The 17,590-nt window shown below is 37.9% G+C and overlaps 1 protein-coding gene across 1 annotated transcript; it reads left to right on the top strand.

Moving 5' to 3' along the window:
- The first annotated feature begins 2,528 nt into the window (after positions 1 to 2,528).
- DEGS1 (delta 4-desaturase, sphingolipid 1) lies at positions 2,529 to 17,590 on the top strand. Its single transcript, XM_077149140.1, has 3 exons — positions 2,529 to 2,745; positions 12,626 to 13,368; positions 17,103 to 17,590. The coding sequence occupies exons 1-3, from the start codon at positions 2,664 to 2,666 to the stop codon at positions 17,247 to 17,249; spliced, it is 972 nt and encodes a 323-aa protein (XP_077005255.1). The 5' UTR covers positions 2,529 to 2,663; the 3' UTR covers positions 17,250 to 17,590.

The raw sequence follows: 17,590 nt of genomic DNA, 5'->3' as shown, positions 1-17,590 counted from the left end.
CTTAGGGAGGCCCTTCTTCCAGTAGTAGATAAGTACTTGTTAAACAGGGTAAGTGTTTAAACCATGGGCCTGAGGAAAAATCCACAGAATCCTGTGCAACCCTTCCTGAGAAGGAAATCAGTGGAGAGGAGTGAAGCGTAGAGGACTAAGAAAGCTGTGAACTGGAAGAATGTTGGAGTCCAGGAGAGATAGGTCTGGTGTGTGGACTTGAGACTGGAGAAGATTGGGGGACAAAAGATGCAAGCAGTAAATGGGAGCAAGACTGGGCAGACTAGCAACTCAGAGTGAGACCAGAGGGTTGGATGAAGGAAAGGGCATCCCCTATTTGTTTCCTCTAGCACACTAAGTTAACTTTAGCTAAAAACAAATTTGAGAACTTTTGTAACTGTAAAGTTATATGTGCCAATTAAGGAATACATTTTAAAATAAGAAAAGATATTTATTGGCAAAATACTTTCTGGAGGAAATCTACAACCTACAGATGAGTCCCTGGTCCAAATAAGTCCTGACACCTAGCCCAGCCTCTCCAGAACATCAGATAGTTCCATCTCCCTACCCCATATTAGTGACAGACACTTCCAATATGAAACATTTAGAATTGCCATAGCCCAAACACCCCTAAAGAGAGGGATGGAAATATTAAAGGTGATGGTGGAGTTATACAGAGAAGATAGGATTTAACAAATGAATATGAATGCTGAATCGTTAAATTGATATCTCTTTTAGTCTCCAGTATTTTAGAGCAGCTAGAAGTAAAACCCTAAAATTGTGAAATTGTAACCCATGTCAAAGTCTGAAATATGCTCTACAACTAATGTGGTGCTGTGCTTTGAAATTTATAGCTCTTTTTTTAGAGGGAGTGGGGGTGCATGGTCGGGTAATCAAACCTGGATCTCTCTCATGAATGGCAGGCATTGAAACCACTGAACTACCCGTGCAACCTAGCTTTTTCATATATATGATATTCACCAAAAAAAAAAGGAAAAAAGTCAACTGTGATGATAAAAAAATATTTAAGCTCTCTAACCTCCTATATTCTGGAGGAGCTAGAAGGAATAATATGAGAGGATCGTATGGTAGCCCATGACAAACTATGGGATCTTTCCTGTAACTACTTGTTGAAGAGTGCTTTGAAAACTGAAAACTATTGTTTTTCTTTTTCTTTGCTTTGTATATATATTAAATTATACAATAAAAAAAGATTAAAAAGAAAAAAAAATACTTTCTGGAGGAGTTGTCTGTTATTTGGTGTCAAGAAACAGTTGACATAAAACTTAGGTAGTTATGATTATGGCTCACTTACATTGAATAAAGAACGCCTTTTCTCATTGCTCTTCTATGAAATAAAACCATCTGCTAATACCTTTCCATACCGCTATTAAATCTCAACTGCATCATTGTCAAAATGGTCCCAAAAATGAATTGCCCATTCAAAAAACAAATGGAAAACGAGAAATCTACGTGGAAAGACACCATGGTTTCAAACGATCGCTGTCCTCATCTGAAAACTACCCTGAAATTTCCTATGTTGTAATTGGTTAATGTCTTTGTGTTGTTGTTGTTAAGGTCTTTTAAGCCCCTTTTAATCTACAGGTTTCCCCTCCTTTTTCCCCCCCTTGCATTATATTTGTTACAGAACTCAGGTTTTGTCCTATAGAGTTTCCCACAGTTAGGATCCTGCCGACGACATCCCCGTAGTGTAGTTTAACCTCTTTCTATTTCCTAAACAGCAGAAGTTGGATCGAGGGGCTTAATCAGATTCGGTTCAGTTGAAGCAGTGCTGTGTTCTTTTATTAAGAGGCGAGCGGTGTCTGGTTATCTTTTTTTGTAATCTCAGTCAAAGTTTCTTTTTTGAGGAAGAAGTGGTAACTAATTTCGAAACAAAGTGTCCCTCCCGTCTTTCAGGAAGAGGCTGTGGTTCGGCTGACAGATGCAAGGTTGAGCAATCATCCTTTAAGAGAGCTAATCACACTAGAATAATTCAGGTAAAATTAATTCCATATCATTTTTTCCTCTTTCAACAACTTTCTTTTTTACCTTGTAAATGCTACACAGCGGGCATTTTTCCTGGAAGACCCAATCTGTTATTATTTCCTGAAGGAAGATTAAAAAAAAAAAAAGGTTCATTGAATAGTTTGCTTTTAAAAAACTATGCAATACTTGGGAGAGCTGCCATTTATTAATGTGGTCAAGAATCCTCGTGACTTGGCTGAGACTCAGCCTTCCCGGTTACTCCACCACCGAGGCGCTAAATCTCAGGTCGCCTTACCTAACTTAGACTTTCCAGCCTTCTTTACTCCGGGCTCGGATGCAGGGACCGGGCAGAGACAGTCCGGAGGGCCCCGGGGCTCGCAGGGGCCCAAACCCTTAGAGCTGCGTCACCGAGCCGGGGCGCCTCGAGGCCGCGCGCCCCTTCCCGCCCTGAGCGCGGCGCTCCAAGCCCGCGCGCCCCCGCGAGCGCGGAGAAGGCGGTGAGGGCGAGGGGGGCGGGGCGGCGCGGGGAGGGGCCTCGGGACTCCGCCCCGGCTCCGCCCCGCCCGCGGCCCGCTGACACGAGTCCCGGAGTCGTCGTCGTCTTCGTCTTCGCCGCCGCCGCCGTCTCCTGAAAGAATCCGGAGCCAGCGCTGCGAGGCCCGAGAGCGACAGCCGCCGCCACCGCCGCCATGGGGAACCGCGTGTCGCGGGACGACTTCGACTGGGTCTACACCGACGAGCCCCACGCGAGTCGGCGCCGGGAGATTCTGGGTGAGGCCCGGCCGGCGCCCCGTTATGTGTGCGCGTTCCTGGCGCGGGCCCTCGCGGCGGGGATGGCGGGAGGCCGGGTGCCAGCCGGGTAGGCGGGGAAGGCCGGCGCTCCGGGGCTGGGCGGGGCGGGAGAGGAGGGGGTCTCCGCTGCGGACCCCGCCGCAGTGCCGCGGCCCTTCCGCGAAGACGCGCAGGCGCGTCCCCGGGCCCTGGGCGCCCTCGCCGGGCCCACCGGCCTCTGGAGGCGGTGTTCGTGGCGCTTCGTGCCCGAGACGAGGCCGTCACTGAGCAAACCCTCTGGCTTGCCTCTGTTCTCCTGCGGGTCATTTCCTCCGCGTCCTCCCGAGCAGGCCCGGGCATTGGGGGGCGCCAGGAGATCGCAGGCGTGTGCGAGGCAGGGCTGGTCTCCAGCCCGGAGTGCTTTTTTTTGGGGGGGGGGGGGAGGGGTGCGGTCCTACACGCGAGCCACGCTCACATTGTCAGGCCCCACCAGCAGCTCTAAGTGAGGCTGGATGTCGCCCTGGCTCTGGGGAGGAGGTCGGTGCCACCGCGTGTGACTCCAGGGTCTCGGACAGGATGGGTGAACGCAGAAGGATCGGTTCCCTCGTGCCCTCAAGCCTATTGTGTGTGTCATTTGATCCTCACAGCAAGCCTGAGATGCGAGAAGAGCAGGTTCATATATATATATATATATATATATATATATATATATATATATATATATATATATATATATATTCCATCCATCCGGGTTTTGTGGGTGAAAAAATTGAAACATGGAGCAGTTGAAGAGACTTGCCAAGATTAGCCTCTTGGTCCCTTGACTTCGAATTGAGGGCTTCTTTCCACCAGCCTAACTAGACCTTACTTAACTTTCTGGATGTATGAGCACTTTGCTGTTTAGGGCTCTTTGTTTTACTTCCTCTCAGGCTATCAATGATATGCCAGGCAGTGTGTTAAGTGACTTATAAACATCCAATATAGTCCTCCCAGTAATCCTACTAGGTTGTTATTATCCCTATTTTAAAGATGAGATAAGAATGATAAAGTAAATACTAGAGTGAAGATTCAAATAATTAATTGCCTCCAAAGAATATGCCTTTGACCTCTTGCTATTGCTTTGAAAAATCAGGAAACCAAATGTGAGGAATTCTTTTTTATACACTGTATTTCCCTGTTTTTCTTCTTGACATCCATTTGTCCACTGGAAAGAAAAAGCAAGCACCTCATTTTTGCAAGGGTTTCTAAACTTGTAAATTTCATGTTTTCACAAATAGAAGTTATAGATCCTGTTAAAATGGGGAAGTCACTTATTAAGGATAGCCCTCTAAATCATTTTGGGTTTTTGCATGCTTTTTTTTTTTAATTAAACATATTTTGCAATCACTGAGTATGAGACGGTAGATGATGCGTGTTATCTGTCCTGTAACATGCTGTATGAGAATCATGTGACCTTCACTGTTGTGAAAACAGACCCCTGCTGAATCTCCAGAAAATCAGGGAAGTGAGGTGCTTCTTGATGGTTATCTCAACGTTAAGCCTTTTTCTACACATTATCCCCAAATCATTTACTTGGAAAGGAAAAAGAACTACATATTTCTTGATAAAAATATAATCATTTTACACACAGGTGTAAATACTGCTTAGTGTTCCGTTTCAGAGGAGGGAGATGGACTAACCTTAGGAGAGTTAAGAAGCTGGAGGTTTGTTTACATAATGTTTAAATGATAATGAGGCATTTCTGAAATACTTGTCAGGTTTTTTGTTTTTTTTTCTACATATGCAATCAGTAATTCTTAATATCATCACATAGATGTATGATCATCATTTCTTAGTACATTTGCATCGATTCAGAAAAAGAAATAGCAAGACAACAGAAAAAAATAAAATGATAATATAGAGAAAAAAATAAAAATAAAAAATATATATAAAACAAACAAACAAAAAAAAACTATAGCTCAGATGCAGCTTCATTCAGTGTTTTAACATAATTACATTACAATTAGGTAGTATTGTGCTGTCCATTTTTGAGTTTTTGTATCTAGTCTTGTTGCACAGTCTGTATCCCTTCAGCTCCAATTACCCATTATCTTACCCTGTTTCTAACTCCTGCTGGTCTCTGTTACCAATGACATATTCCAAGTTTATTCTCAAATGTCGGTTCACATCAGTGGGACCATACAGTATTTGTCCTTTAGTTTTTGGCTGGTCTCACTCAGCATAATGTTCTCTAGGTCCATCCATGTTATTACATGCTTCATAAGTTTATTCTGTCTTAAAGCTGCATAATATTCCATCGTATGTATATACCACAGTTTGTTTAGCCACTCGTCTGTTGATGGACATTTTGGCTGTTTCCATCTCTTTGCAATTGTAAATAATGCTGCTATAAACATTGGTGTGCAAATGTCCGTTTGTGTCTTTGCCCTTAAGTCCTTTGAGTAGATACCTAGCAATGGTATTGCTGGGTCGTATGGCAATTCTATATTCAGTTTTTTGAGGAACCGCCAAACTGCCTTCCACAGTGGTTGCACCATTTGACATTCCCACCAACAGTGAATAAGTGTGCCTCTTTCTCCGCATCCTCTCCAGCACTTGTCATTTTCTGTTTTGTTGATAATGGCCATTCTGGTGGGTGTGAGATGATATCTCATTGTGGTTTTGATTTGCATTTCTCTAATGGCCAGGGACATTGAGCATCTCTTCATGTGTCTTTTGGCCATTTGTATTTCCTCTTCTGAGAGGTGTCTGTTCAAGTCTTTTTCCCATTTTGTAATTGGGTTGGCTGTCTTTTTGTTGTTGAGTTGAACAATCTCTTTATAAATTCTGGATAGTAGACCTTTAACTGATATATCATTTCCAAATATTGTCTCCCATTGTGTAGGCTGTCTTTCTACTTTCTTGATGAAGTTCTTTGATGCACAAAAGTGTTTAATTTTGAAGAGCTCCCATTTATTTCTTTCTTTCTTCAGTGCTCTTGCTTTAGGTTTAAGGTCCATAAAACCGCCTCCAATTGTAAGTTTCATAAGATATCTCCCTACATTTTCCTCTAACTGTTTTATGGTCTTAGACCTAATGTTTAGATCTTTGATCCATTTTGAGTTAACTTTTGTATAGGGTGTGAGATACGGGTCTTCTTTCATTCTTTTGCATATGGATATCTAGTTCTCTAGGCACCATTTATTGAAGAGACTGTTCTGTCCCAGGTGAGTTGTCTTGACTGCCTTTGTCAGGTTTTTTATTTCTGGGAGAGGCATGATAGAACATGGATATATTGCTTAACAACCAACCTCTGTATATTTTACATTAGAAGTTCATGTAAAAAATTCACTTAAAAGTATTTATTTGAAATTAATAAGAAAAATTCCCTTAAAGGTATTTATTTGAAATTAATAAGAAAGAGAGCTAGAGACTAGACCGTTATTGGTGGATCAAAAAAGAATAAATCACAAGAAATGCTTCTTTTATGCTGTACTTCCGCAAGTAAACATTTTTAACAATTTTATTGAGATATAATTCACAGACCATAAAATTCACCCATTTAAAGTGAACAATTCAGTGATTTTTAATAAGACATACAATTTTGCAACCATCACCACAGACTAATTTTAGAACGTTTTTGTCACTCCAGAAAGAAAATTGTGCCCATTAGTAGTTACTCCCCCTGCCTCCCACTTTCACCCGCCAGTCTAGATAACCACTTATTTACTTTCTGTCTCTAGATTTTGCCTATTCTGAACAGTTCATGTAAATGGAATATTATAATATGTGGTCTTTTGTAACTGGCTTCTTTCATTTAGCACAATGTTTTTATAGTTTATCCACGTTATAATATGTATCAGTACCTTGTTCCTTTTTGTCCAGTAATATTCCATTGATTTGGTATAACACATTTTATTTATCTTTTCATCAGTTGATGGGCGTTTGGGTTGTTTTCACTTTTTGCCTACTGTAAATAATACTACTGTGAGCGTTCATGTACAAATTTGCGTGTAGATCTTTGTTTTCATTTCTCTTACATAGATAGCTAGGAGTAGAATTACTGGGTCATTGGTAACTTTGTTTAACATTTTGAGGAATTGCCAGAACATTTCCCACAGCAGCATTTTACATTCCCCATAATGTTTGAGAGTTCCAGTTTCTCTACATCCTTATTAGTACCTGTCTTTTTTTATTATAGCCATCCTAATGAGTGTGCAGTGGCATTTCATTGTGGTTTCAATTTGCATTTCCCTAATGACTGAGGATAATGAGTATCTTCTCTTGCACTTATTGGGCAGTTATCTTCTTTGAAGAGATGTCTATGCAGATCTTCAGCCAATTTTTTAGTTTGATTATTTGTCCTCTTATTATTGATGTGTAATAGATTTTTAGATATTCTGGATGCAAGTCTCTTATGAAGTACATGTGATCTGCAAACAATTTGGATCTTTTTTTTTCAATTTCTCTTTTTTTTTTTTTTTGCATGGGCAGGCACCAGGAATCGAACCCGGGTCCTCTGGCATGGCAGTCATGCATTCTTGCCTGCTGAGCCACCATGGCCTGCCCTTTTTTCTATTTCTTGATGGTATAATTTGCAACACAAATTTTTTTTAGTTATGTTTAAAGTAATTTTTGGTTTAAGAATCTTAATGCTAAATTAAGCAGTATGAATGATAGCACTGGATGTTTGCAACTGAAGAAAATTTTCTGTTGTGAGCCATCAAAATAATTAGTTGCAGAAAGTTTGACTCAAATTATTTTTGATAGCATGTACTTAATAGTACATTTTTGAAACTTTTAAAAGACATTTATGTCATATGATATGTAAACATAAGTAGAAACAGAAATGTGAAAGCAATGTGTAATTTCTGTAGAAGCTTAGAAATAGATGTTTCTTCAGTCCCAAAAATAATGTGTTATGATTGGGAAGTTGCCACTTGGTTACTAATACACTGGAATAGGTCAAAGTGAATGCTTTCTTCCCTAGACAGACCCTCTCTGTTTCTGCTCCTGTTTTTGTTTGTTTGTACTTTTAACTTTTTTTATTGTATAACATGTATACAAAGCAAAGAAAGAACAAAGTAATAGTTTTCAAAGCACTTTTCAACAAGCAGTTATAAGACAGATCCCTGAGTTTGTCGTGGGCTACCATGTCATCAGCTCAGATTTTTCCTTCTAGTGCTCCAGTACATTGGAGGCTAGAAGGAATATATGTATTTTTTTTTATTTTTTAAACATAACAACATACAAATACAAACATTCTTACCATATGATCATTCCGTTCTTGATATATATTCCATTCTTGATATATAATCAGTAACTCACAATATCATCACATAGTTATATATTCATCATCATGATCATTTCTTGGAATATTTGCATCAATTCAGAAAAAGAAATAAAAGGAAAACAGAAAAAAATACATAGGTACCATTCCCCTTCTCCCTCCATTTCATTGATCACTAGCATTTCAATCTACTAAATTTATGTTAACATTTGTTCCCATTATTTATTTATTTTTAATCCATATGTTTTACACATCTGTCAATAAGGTACATAAAAGGAGCATCAGACACAAGGTTTTCACAATCACATAGTTACATTGTGAAAGCTATATCATCATGCAATCATCTTCAAGAACACAGCTCTACATTTTCAGGCATTTCCCTCCAACCTCTCCATTATACCTTAACTAAAAAGGTGGTATCTATATAATGCATAAGAATAACCTCCAGGATAGCCTCTCGGCTCTGTTTGGAATCTCTCCGCCATTGACATATTATTTTGTCTCATTTCGCTCTTCACACTTTTGGTCAAGAAAGTTTTCTCAATCCCTTGATGCCAAGTCCCACCTCATTCTAGGATTTCTGTCCCACATTGCCAGGAAGGTCCACACCCCTGGGAGTCATGTCCTACGTAGAGAAGGGAAGGGCAGTAAGTTTGCTTGTCCTGTTGGCTGAGAGAGAGAGGCCACATCTGAGCAACGAAAGAGGTTCTCTGGGGGTGACTCTTGGGCCAAATTTTAAGCAGGCTTAGCCTATCCATTGCGGGGTTAACTTTCATACTAACAAACCCCAAGATTGAGCCCTCAGCCTATTGCTTTGGTTGTCCCCACTGCTTGTGAGAATATCAAGAACTCTCCACTTGGGGAGGTTGAATTTTCCCTCTTTCTCGCCATTCCCCAAGGGGATTTTGCAAATGCTTTTTTATTCACTGTTCAAATCACTCTGGTATTTATTGGGGCATCACTCTGTACAAACCTACAAAATCTCATGCCTTACTTAGGGTTCCATGTATTTATGGTGTTCAATTAAGCTGTCCACATAAGTTATATTAGGAACTGCATTAGTCAAAATATAAATTTTGTACCAAATAAATATTTTTTGCTTTAATCTCACATATAAGTTAAAGTTTTAAAATATTAGTTACCATCTGGTTTAGCACCCTGCAGTATTGACATTCTTTTGTTCTTCCTCATGCAAAAACATTTTTAAATTTGTACATTTAATCACTATCACCATGCACTCTAGACATTCCTCGATTATAGCATCTCAGTCTTTATCATCTATCTTTCCTTCTGATTTCATTTGTGCTCCCAGACCTCCTCCCTCTATTATATTTATATCACTTTTAAAATTTTTTTGTGAAAAATATGTATGCAAAAAAAGCAATAAATTTCAAAGCACAGTGCAACAATTGGTTATAAAACATATTTTGGTATGGGTTACAGTTCCAGAATTTTAGGTTTTTACTTCTAGCTGCTCTAAGATACTGGGGACTAAAAGAAATATCAATGTAATGAGTCAGCAGTAATATTCGTTTATTAAACCCTACCTTCTCTGTATAACTCCACCATCACCTTTGATTTTTCTTCCACTTTTTAGGGGTATTTGGGCTATGCCCATTCTAACATTTTCATGTTGGAAGGGCTGTCAATAATAAGGGGTAGGGAGCTGGAGCTAGCTGATGTTCTGGAGAGAATGGGCCTCTAGGTTTCAGGACTTATTTGGTCTAGTGATCCATCTGGAGGTTGTAGGTTTCTGGAAAGTTACCCGAGTGCATGGAATCTTTTTGTAAAATCTTATATATTGCCCTAGGTGTTTTTTAGGATTAGCAGGAATGGTTTTGGTTGGGGTTTGGCAAGTTATGACAGGTAGCAATGTCTACTGAAGCTTGCGTTAAGAGTGAACTCCAGAGTAGCCTCTTGACTCTATTTGAACTCTCTCAGCCACTGATACCTTATTTGTTACACTTCTTTTGATGCAACATGAAAGTTTTGATGGAGTCCGATTTATTTTTTTATTTTGCTTTCGGTATAGTATCTAAGAAATCATGAAAGTTACAGAAATTTACTTTTGTGCTTTTTTCTGAGAGTTTTATTGTTTTAGGTCTTATTTTTTAGATCTGTGATCTATTTTGAGTTCATTTGAAGTATAAAGTAAGTAAGGGACCAACTTCATTCTTTGCATGTGGCTATCCAGTTTTCCCAGAACCATTTGTTGAAGACTATTTCCTCCTCTAAATTGCTTGACACACTTGTGGTATTGACTTTTATATACTGTTAAATGCAGCTTTGCATGCATTTGGTGCCTACAAAATTACCTAGGAAAAGTTGATTTGTCTGAGAGTACCATGAGTATAAGTTTCATGATATTTGAGTACCTCAAAATATGTATTATCTTCAATCCTTTGACAACTCTATCTGTTTAACCAGGTTTATATTATAAGATAAAGAAGCTGGAGCTCTGTGTAAACATAGACATAACACATTTTAATACGAAATAATTATTACTCTTCCACTAATAAACTGAATAGTTGTTTTTCTTTTGTTAGAGAGTTATTCAAACATGCTCATACTTTAATGAATATCTTATCTATACTCGTATACAGAAAATTAGTTTTAGACTAATTAATTTCTGGGCCTACAAAATTACTTTTTTGAATCTATTACCTACAAAATTACTAACATTTGATAAAATGAGCTAAGTCCAATAAGATGAGAGGTTAGGAAGTGGAGCGAGAAAAAGGGAAAGGAAAGAAACAAGAAGAGTATTCACCTTGAATTAACACTATCCTATTTCATGCATATAAAACTGGACTTAAATAACTTCTTGTCCTGCATTTTAAACTTTTGTTGAATTCCTCTATGCCTTATGCTTTTCCACATGGAGAGAAAAGAATTTGAAACTGCATTTTCCCCCTTTGTCTTTTTAAGAATACTCTGAATGACTTGTAGCAAGAAATTTGTCTCTCTCTCATTTGCTATCCTGGGCCAAGCAAACTTGACCTGGCATAAAGCTGAAGCCGTCACATCTGAGCGTCATGTCCTTACTCATCTGCTCTGGAGTGGTGATATGCAGAGAAGAGTCTGCGTTCGACGTCAGAGGATACTCACCTGAAATACAGAGTTTTTGTTACTGGCCTTTTCCATAGTGTTTAGAAATTTGTTTTTAGATTAAGTAAGAACTTAATGCAATTCTATGTAATTCTAAAGCAAAAATAAATAAGTAAAGAAAGTGGCATTGTGAATCTATAGAATTCTTTGGAAATTACTCTAAGAAAATCATTTAACAGAAGAAAGGATTAGTATGGCAAAAATTGTACATGCCTAAATATACAAAAATTGGGAAATGGTTAAAAGTCACCTCCCGGCAACTAGAAGTAATTTAGTCATTATAAAAGTAATTTTGAAAACTAAGTATATAATTTAATGTGTTTGTGAGATGTGTGGAATATATATCTTAGACACTGTTCTAGTTTGCTAGCTGCTGGAATGCAATATACCAGAAACGGAACGGCTTTCAACAAGGGGAATTTAATGAGTTGCTAGTTTACAGTTCCAAGGCCGAGAATTAAAACAAGTCTATAGAAAAGTCCAATCAAAGGCATCCAGGGAAAGACACCTTGGTTCAAGAAGGCCAATGAAGTTCAGGGTTTCTCTCTCATCTGGAAAGGCACATGGCGAACACAGTCAGGGCTTCTCTCTCAGCTGGAAGGGCACATGGCAAATATGGCATCATCTGCTAGCTTACTCTCCTGGCTTCTGGTCCCATGAAGCTCCCCGGGAGGCACTCTCTTTCTTCATCTCCAATGGACTCTCCACTTCGTGGTGCTGCAGCATTCTCTGCTCTCTCTGAGTCTCTCATTCTCCAAAATGTTTCCTCTTTTATAGGACTTCAGAAACTAATCAAGACCCACTCAGATGGGTGGAGACATGTCATCCCCTAATCCAGTTTAACAACCGTTCTTAACTAAATCTCATCAACCAGGGAGATGATCCCATCACAGTCCCAAATACACAGCATTGAATAGAGACTATTCTACCTTTAAGAAATGGGATCCATATTAAAACATGGCTTTTCTTAGGGGGCATACTTCCCTTCAAACCAGCACAGACACTATGGTTGATACTTTGTGAAACTTACATACGTAACATATACACAAGAAATTGGTAGGGGTGAAAGTGGATTTGGGTAGTAAGATCTTTGACTCATTTGGCTGTCCTGTTAATATGGAGATCCTTGATTTTAGATTAATTTTTCCTGTATATATTCTATTAGTAACTTGTTATTGTTACATGCTATTAGTACCTTTACTATTAGAATATACTCCTTTTCTGTAGTATAAAAGTATTCAACTATTCTACATATACAATCAGTAATTCTTAATATCATCACATAGTTGCATATTCATCATTTCTTAGTACCTTTGCATCGATTTAGAAGAAGAAATAAAAAGACAACAGAAAAGAAATAAAACGATAATAGAGAGAAAAAAAGTATTCAACTAAGTCTAATAGGTAGAATAAAGAGAAGGACTACATTTAGGTGTTAATTGTATTGATGAAAAATATGTACTTTGGTTCCTGATTTTTTTTTCTTTTTTCACTTTTTTGCAGCAAAGTATCCAGAGATAAAATCCTTGATGAAACCTGATCCCAACTTGATATGGATTATAATTATGATGGTTCTGGCCCAGTTGGTTACGTTTTACTTAGTAAAGGACTTGGACTGGAAGTGGGTCATATTTTGGGCATACGCCTTTGGCAGCTGCGTTAATCACTCAATGACTCTGGCTATCCATGAGATCTCCCACAATAGCGCCTTCGGCCATAGCAAAGCTATACGGAATCGTTGGCTTGGCATATTCGCTAATTTTCCTATTGGTGTTCCATATTCAGTTACCTTTAAGAGGTATCACATGGATCATCATCGATACCTTGGAAATGATGGCATCGATGTGGATATTCCTACCAATTTTGAGGGCTGGTTTTTCTGTACCACTTTCAGAAAGTTTATGTGGGTTGTTCTTCAGCCTCTTTTTTATGCTTTTCGACCTCTGTTCATCAACCCCAAACCAGTTTCTAACCTGGAAATTCTCAATACTGTGGCCCAGATTAGTTTTGATATTATAATTTATTACGTTTGGGGAATTAAATCTTTATTCTACATGTTGTCCGCAACCTTACTTGGTCTAGGTTTGCATCCAATTTCTGGACATTTTATAGCTGAACATTACATGTTCTTAAAGGGACAGGAGACCTACTCCTATTATGGGCCTCTTAATTTACTTACCTTCAATGTGGGTTACCATAACGAACATCATGACTTCCCCAACATTCCTGGAAAAAGCCTTCCACTGGTAAGTAAAAGATTTGATACGTTAATCTAATTTCTGATGATTATACAATCAAAATTAGTCTTGACTTGCTTATTCTAAAAGGAATCTGCTGTCTCTGGTGTGTCTAGGCTGTTATCAAGAAATAAGTATAAATCCCAAGTCTCCTAGCCTAATTTTACAAAGGGTTTGCTCTCCCGAATCCCTAAGCCTAGTGGTTATACTTAGGGTTTAAAACCACTGGCGAAAGTTCAGACTCTTCTAACTTGTAGAATGTTTTAGAAATGAGAAATGACCCCTCTGTGAAGTGAGCAAACAATCACATAACCTTCATCTTTGTTAAACTGAATAGGCTTAGCTAAGACTATGTGTTGGTTTATTATGAAATGTAAATGTCCTGCTAATTGAGCTGCAAAACAAAGGAACATCCAGTTCTACCAACATCCTGAGGGCCAGAGGCTATTCTTTTTCCTTTTAGAGTAGACTTTTAGTGTATTGTGGTGGAATAAATGAAAGAAGACATTTTGATCCTCATCCTTTCATCCTCCAAAATGACCACTTTCTGAACTTTGGTTAACTTTCCAGTGAATTCGCTTATTAGTCTTCCTGTACTGAAAATGGTTAGCTTCACCCATTTTTTTATCAGAAAATGTTTCCCTGATTCTAAAGAAAGTAGTATGTGTGAAACGTAATATTAGTATTTCTTAAATTTTCTTAGCTATGTTCTAAGGAAACCATAGCCACATATTTTATATACCCAACTTTTATGAATTTTAAATGTTGGTTGTTTAAAAACATGTACAACATGACAACTAATTGAGGAAAGAAAAAGAAGTATAAGGAGCATTGGATCAATGGAGAAAATTTGAATCTGTATTCTGTGTCAGACAATTTAATGTCACAGTTAACTTTCTTAGGTGTGGTAATTGTGTTATAGTTTTCTCGGTCTTGTTCTTTGGAAATAAGAATATTTAGGGGTTTTTCTAGTGTGCTAACTGCCAGAATGCAATATACCAGAAACTGAGTGGCTTTTAAAAAGGAGAATTTAGTAAGTTGCTAGTTTACAGTTCTAAGGCTGAGAAAATGTCCCAGTTAAAGCATGTCTACAGAAATGTCCAATCTAAGGCATCTAGGGAAAGATACCTTGGTTCAAGAAGGCTGATGAAGTTCAGGGTTTCTCTCTCAAGTGAGAAGGCACATCGTGAACACAGTCAGGGCTTCTCTCTCATCTGGAAAGACATGTGGCAAACATGGCATCATCTGCTAGGTTTCTCTCCTGGCTTCCCTTCACAAAGCTCCCCAGGAGGCGTTTTCCTTCTTCATTTCCAGAGGTTGCTGGCTGATGGACTCTCTGCTTTTTGTGGCTATGTTGTTCTGCTCTCTCCAAATCTCTCTCATTCTCCAAAATGTTTCCTCCTTTATAGGACTTCAGAAGCTAATCAAGATCCACCCAAATGGATGGAGACATGTCATCAACTAATCCAGTTTAACAATCACTCTTACTTGGGTTACATCTCCAGGAAGATGATCTAATATATACAGATCCAAACATACAGTATTGAATAGGGATTATTGAAATGGGATTTTGATTAAAACATGGCTTTTCTAGGGGACATACATCCTTTTAAACCAGCACAGGGGTGAAATATTAGGAGTAAATTGTCAAATAATACTTGCAACTTTCAGATGTTTCAGTGAGAAAAAATCTGGGTGTGAAGAGAGAGAGAGAACTACTGTTAATAATTGAACTTAGGTGAAGGGCATATGGGTGTTTATTTACTATGGGTATTTTACTGTTCTTTCAACTTTTCTGAAGTTATTTTTCAAAATAAAGTGTTTGGGGAAAAACACCATACATCTGAAAACAACTTTGAAATTGTTGTGTAATGTGATGCTAGTTGGTAGCTACATTGTGCGATTGTGCCTGAATAGCTGCGTGCATGCAGCCTTTGTTTGCCTTTTCCATGACTTAGGAGGGACAATTTCTTTTTTCTTTTTTTTTTTTTGTAAAGAATTATGGTTCAAGGAGAAAGCTGGTCACTCTTCAAACATAAGATTTTTTTCCAAGGTAAACCACATATTTTACTTGTAATTTTCTTGAAGAGTCCCAGAATTGACGATTTAATTCAGTTGAGACATTACTTGATTTGAGGACCATGAAACGTCAATAACTATTTATTTCCCACTTGATTTCATCCTATCTACTTATTCTTTGCTAAACTAAGACATGTCTTCCCTTTTCTGCTTTTTCTACAGTGTGTATCAAGGAATATCGCGTTGTATTTTGCTCAGTAAATATTTGGTTTTGAGTTGATAGTTTTCTTGAGATACAATTCACACACCATACAGTCCACCCACTTAAAATGGACAATTCAGTGGTTTTTCGTATATTCAGAGTTTTGCAAACATCAATATAGTCAGTTTTAGTCCATATTCATCACGAAACAAGGTTTTTAAGTTAATACTTCACATTATTTTATTGTGCTTTGCTGTTTGTGGAATACTTTTTTAGTCTGTACTTTTCCATTTGCTCACAACCTTGTGACATAGGTTGCTAGACATCCAGGCATTTATGTCAGTGTTTGAATCGAATTGGACACATGGATAATAAATTCCCTGAGTTTTCTAACTCCTGATAGTTAAGGGAATTATTGATTTTTGACTATATGTCTTTTTGAAAAGCTTACAAACTATCCATTTTTTGTTCTATTATAATTTTTTATATATTTTTAGTCTTAACAAGTGTCTCAACTTGACTCAAACTTTTCATTCAGAATCTAAACTGACCCTATCATTTTACTTTTTCTGAAAGATAGTGCCTTTTCTATTCTAGTTGTTAAAATAAATTTATTGCTGTTGGCTTTGACATATTTAGTTCAATGTGGATTACGGTGCAGGTTTATTTGTGTGCGTGTGTGGTCTGTAGGTCATCCTAACTAAAGAATTTTAGGAAAACGTGAAGGACTGTGTTTCAAGGCATTGCTCCTTTGGATGTATCATCCTGTGTTTCCTTTGCCTGAATAAACCCATGTTAAAGGCCTAATCATCTTCTCCGCAACCAAAATGCATGATTACATTTTCCAAATTGAAGGAGTAACTTAAACTATTTGAACTTTAAAATTCTTTTTGTTTTTTTTCTTAACAACACTTTTTTACCAATTGGAATTCTACTTTTTCTTTTCCTTTGGAATTTATTAGGAGAGTTTTGCATTTTGATGAAGCCAAGGAGCTATTACTATTACCCAGTACTAGCTGATTTTGCTTGCCAGTCAAACTGGCAGTAGTTTTGGGGGCTTTTTAGGACATTTTCAACTTGAGGTGGCAGAATTGCACACCTAATAAGTGCTTAATTTCTTCCTAATTGGCATTCTAAGATAATTTCTTAGTATCTGTAAGCTCCTTGAAGGCATAGGTCAGGTGTGATGTTCATATGGTACATGCTTTAAAAATATCAATATTTCATCTTGTTAAAGAATCGAGATGCCAAATTTTATATATAAGTCAGATGTTTAGTCCATTAGAGTGGGATAGGAGTTAGTAATCCTAGAGGGTAAAGTGTTGTATTTAATTCTTGAAAGGCAAACTACTTTTTGTTTAGAATTCCTAAAACTGCCTCTTTTTTTTAGAGGGAGAAGGGATAGTTCTCATTACTTAGTCTTCCTTTCTGTGTTTATGTCAAACATTCATCTGGGCTTTTTATCTTTAACAGGACCCATTAACACTAGTCATTCATCTTGGTGTTATATTTTTTCTTCTAGGTGAGAAAAATAGCAGCTGAATACTATGACAACCTACCTCACTACAATTCCTGGATAAAAGTACTGTATGATTTTGTGACAGATGAAACAATAAGTCCCTATTCAAGAATGAAGAGGTATCCAAAAGGGAAGGTGACACTAGAGTAAATGTCATTATAGCCAACCGGATTCCTCTCCTAAACTTTAAAATAGCTGATAAAGTGGAATTTTTGCATTATTAAACTTAAGTGGTATGTAGAAGCTACCCTGCTAAAATTTCAGAGTAAGATCGCCATGATTTTAAGAAGCTAATCGGCTTTAAACAGTTGGCCTGACTCTGCAGTGTTCAGCTTTACTACTTTTGTTTAGTGTGTTATCATTGTTTTTGTCCTCATCTATCATTTGTAAGTGTATCAAAAAAGCTTTTAAAAAGCTGTTTCTAATACATTATTTTCACTATAAAGCCTTATTTTATCAAAACAGCTAATAAACTGAGCTATTAATCACAA

This window comes from Tamandua tetradactyla, chromosome 2 (genome assembly GCF_023851605.1).
Source record: "Tamandua tetradactyla isolate mTamTet1 chromosome 2, mTamTet1.pri, whole genome shotgun sequence".
NCBI classification, from domain to species: Eukaryota; Metazoa; Chordata; class Mammalia; order Pilosa; family Myrmecophagidae; genus Tamandua; species Tamandua tetradactyla.
The sequence above is the reverse complement of the archived record's forward strand: the minus strand, read 5'-3'. Positions and strand labels throughout refer to the sequence as shown.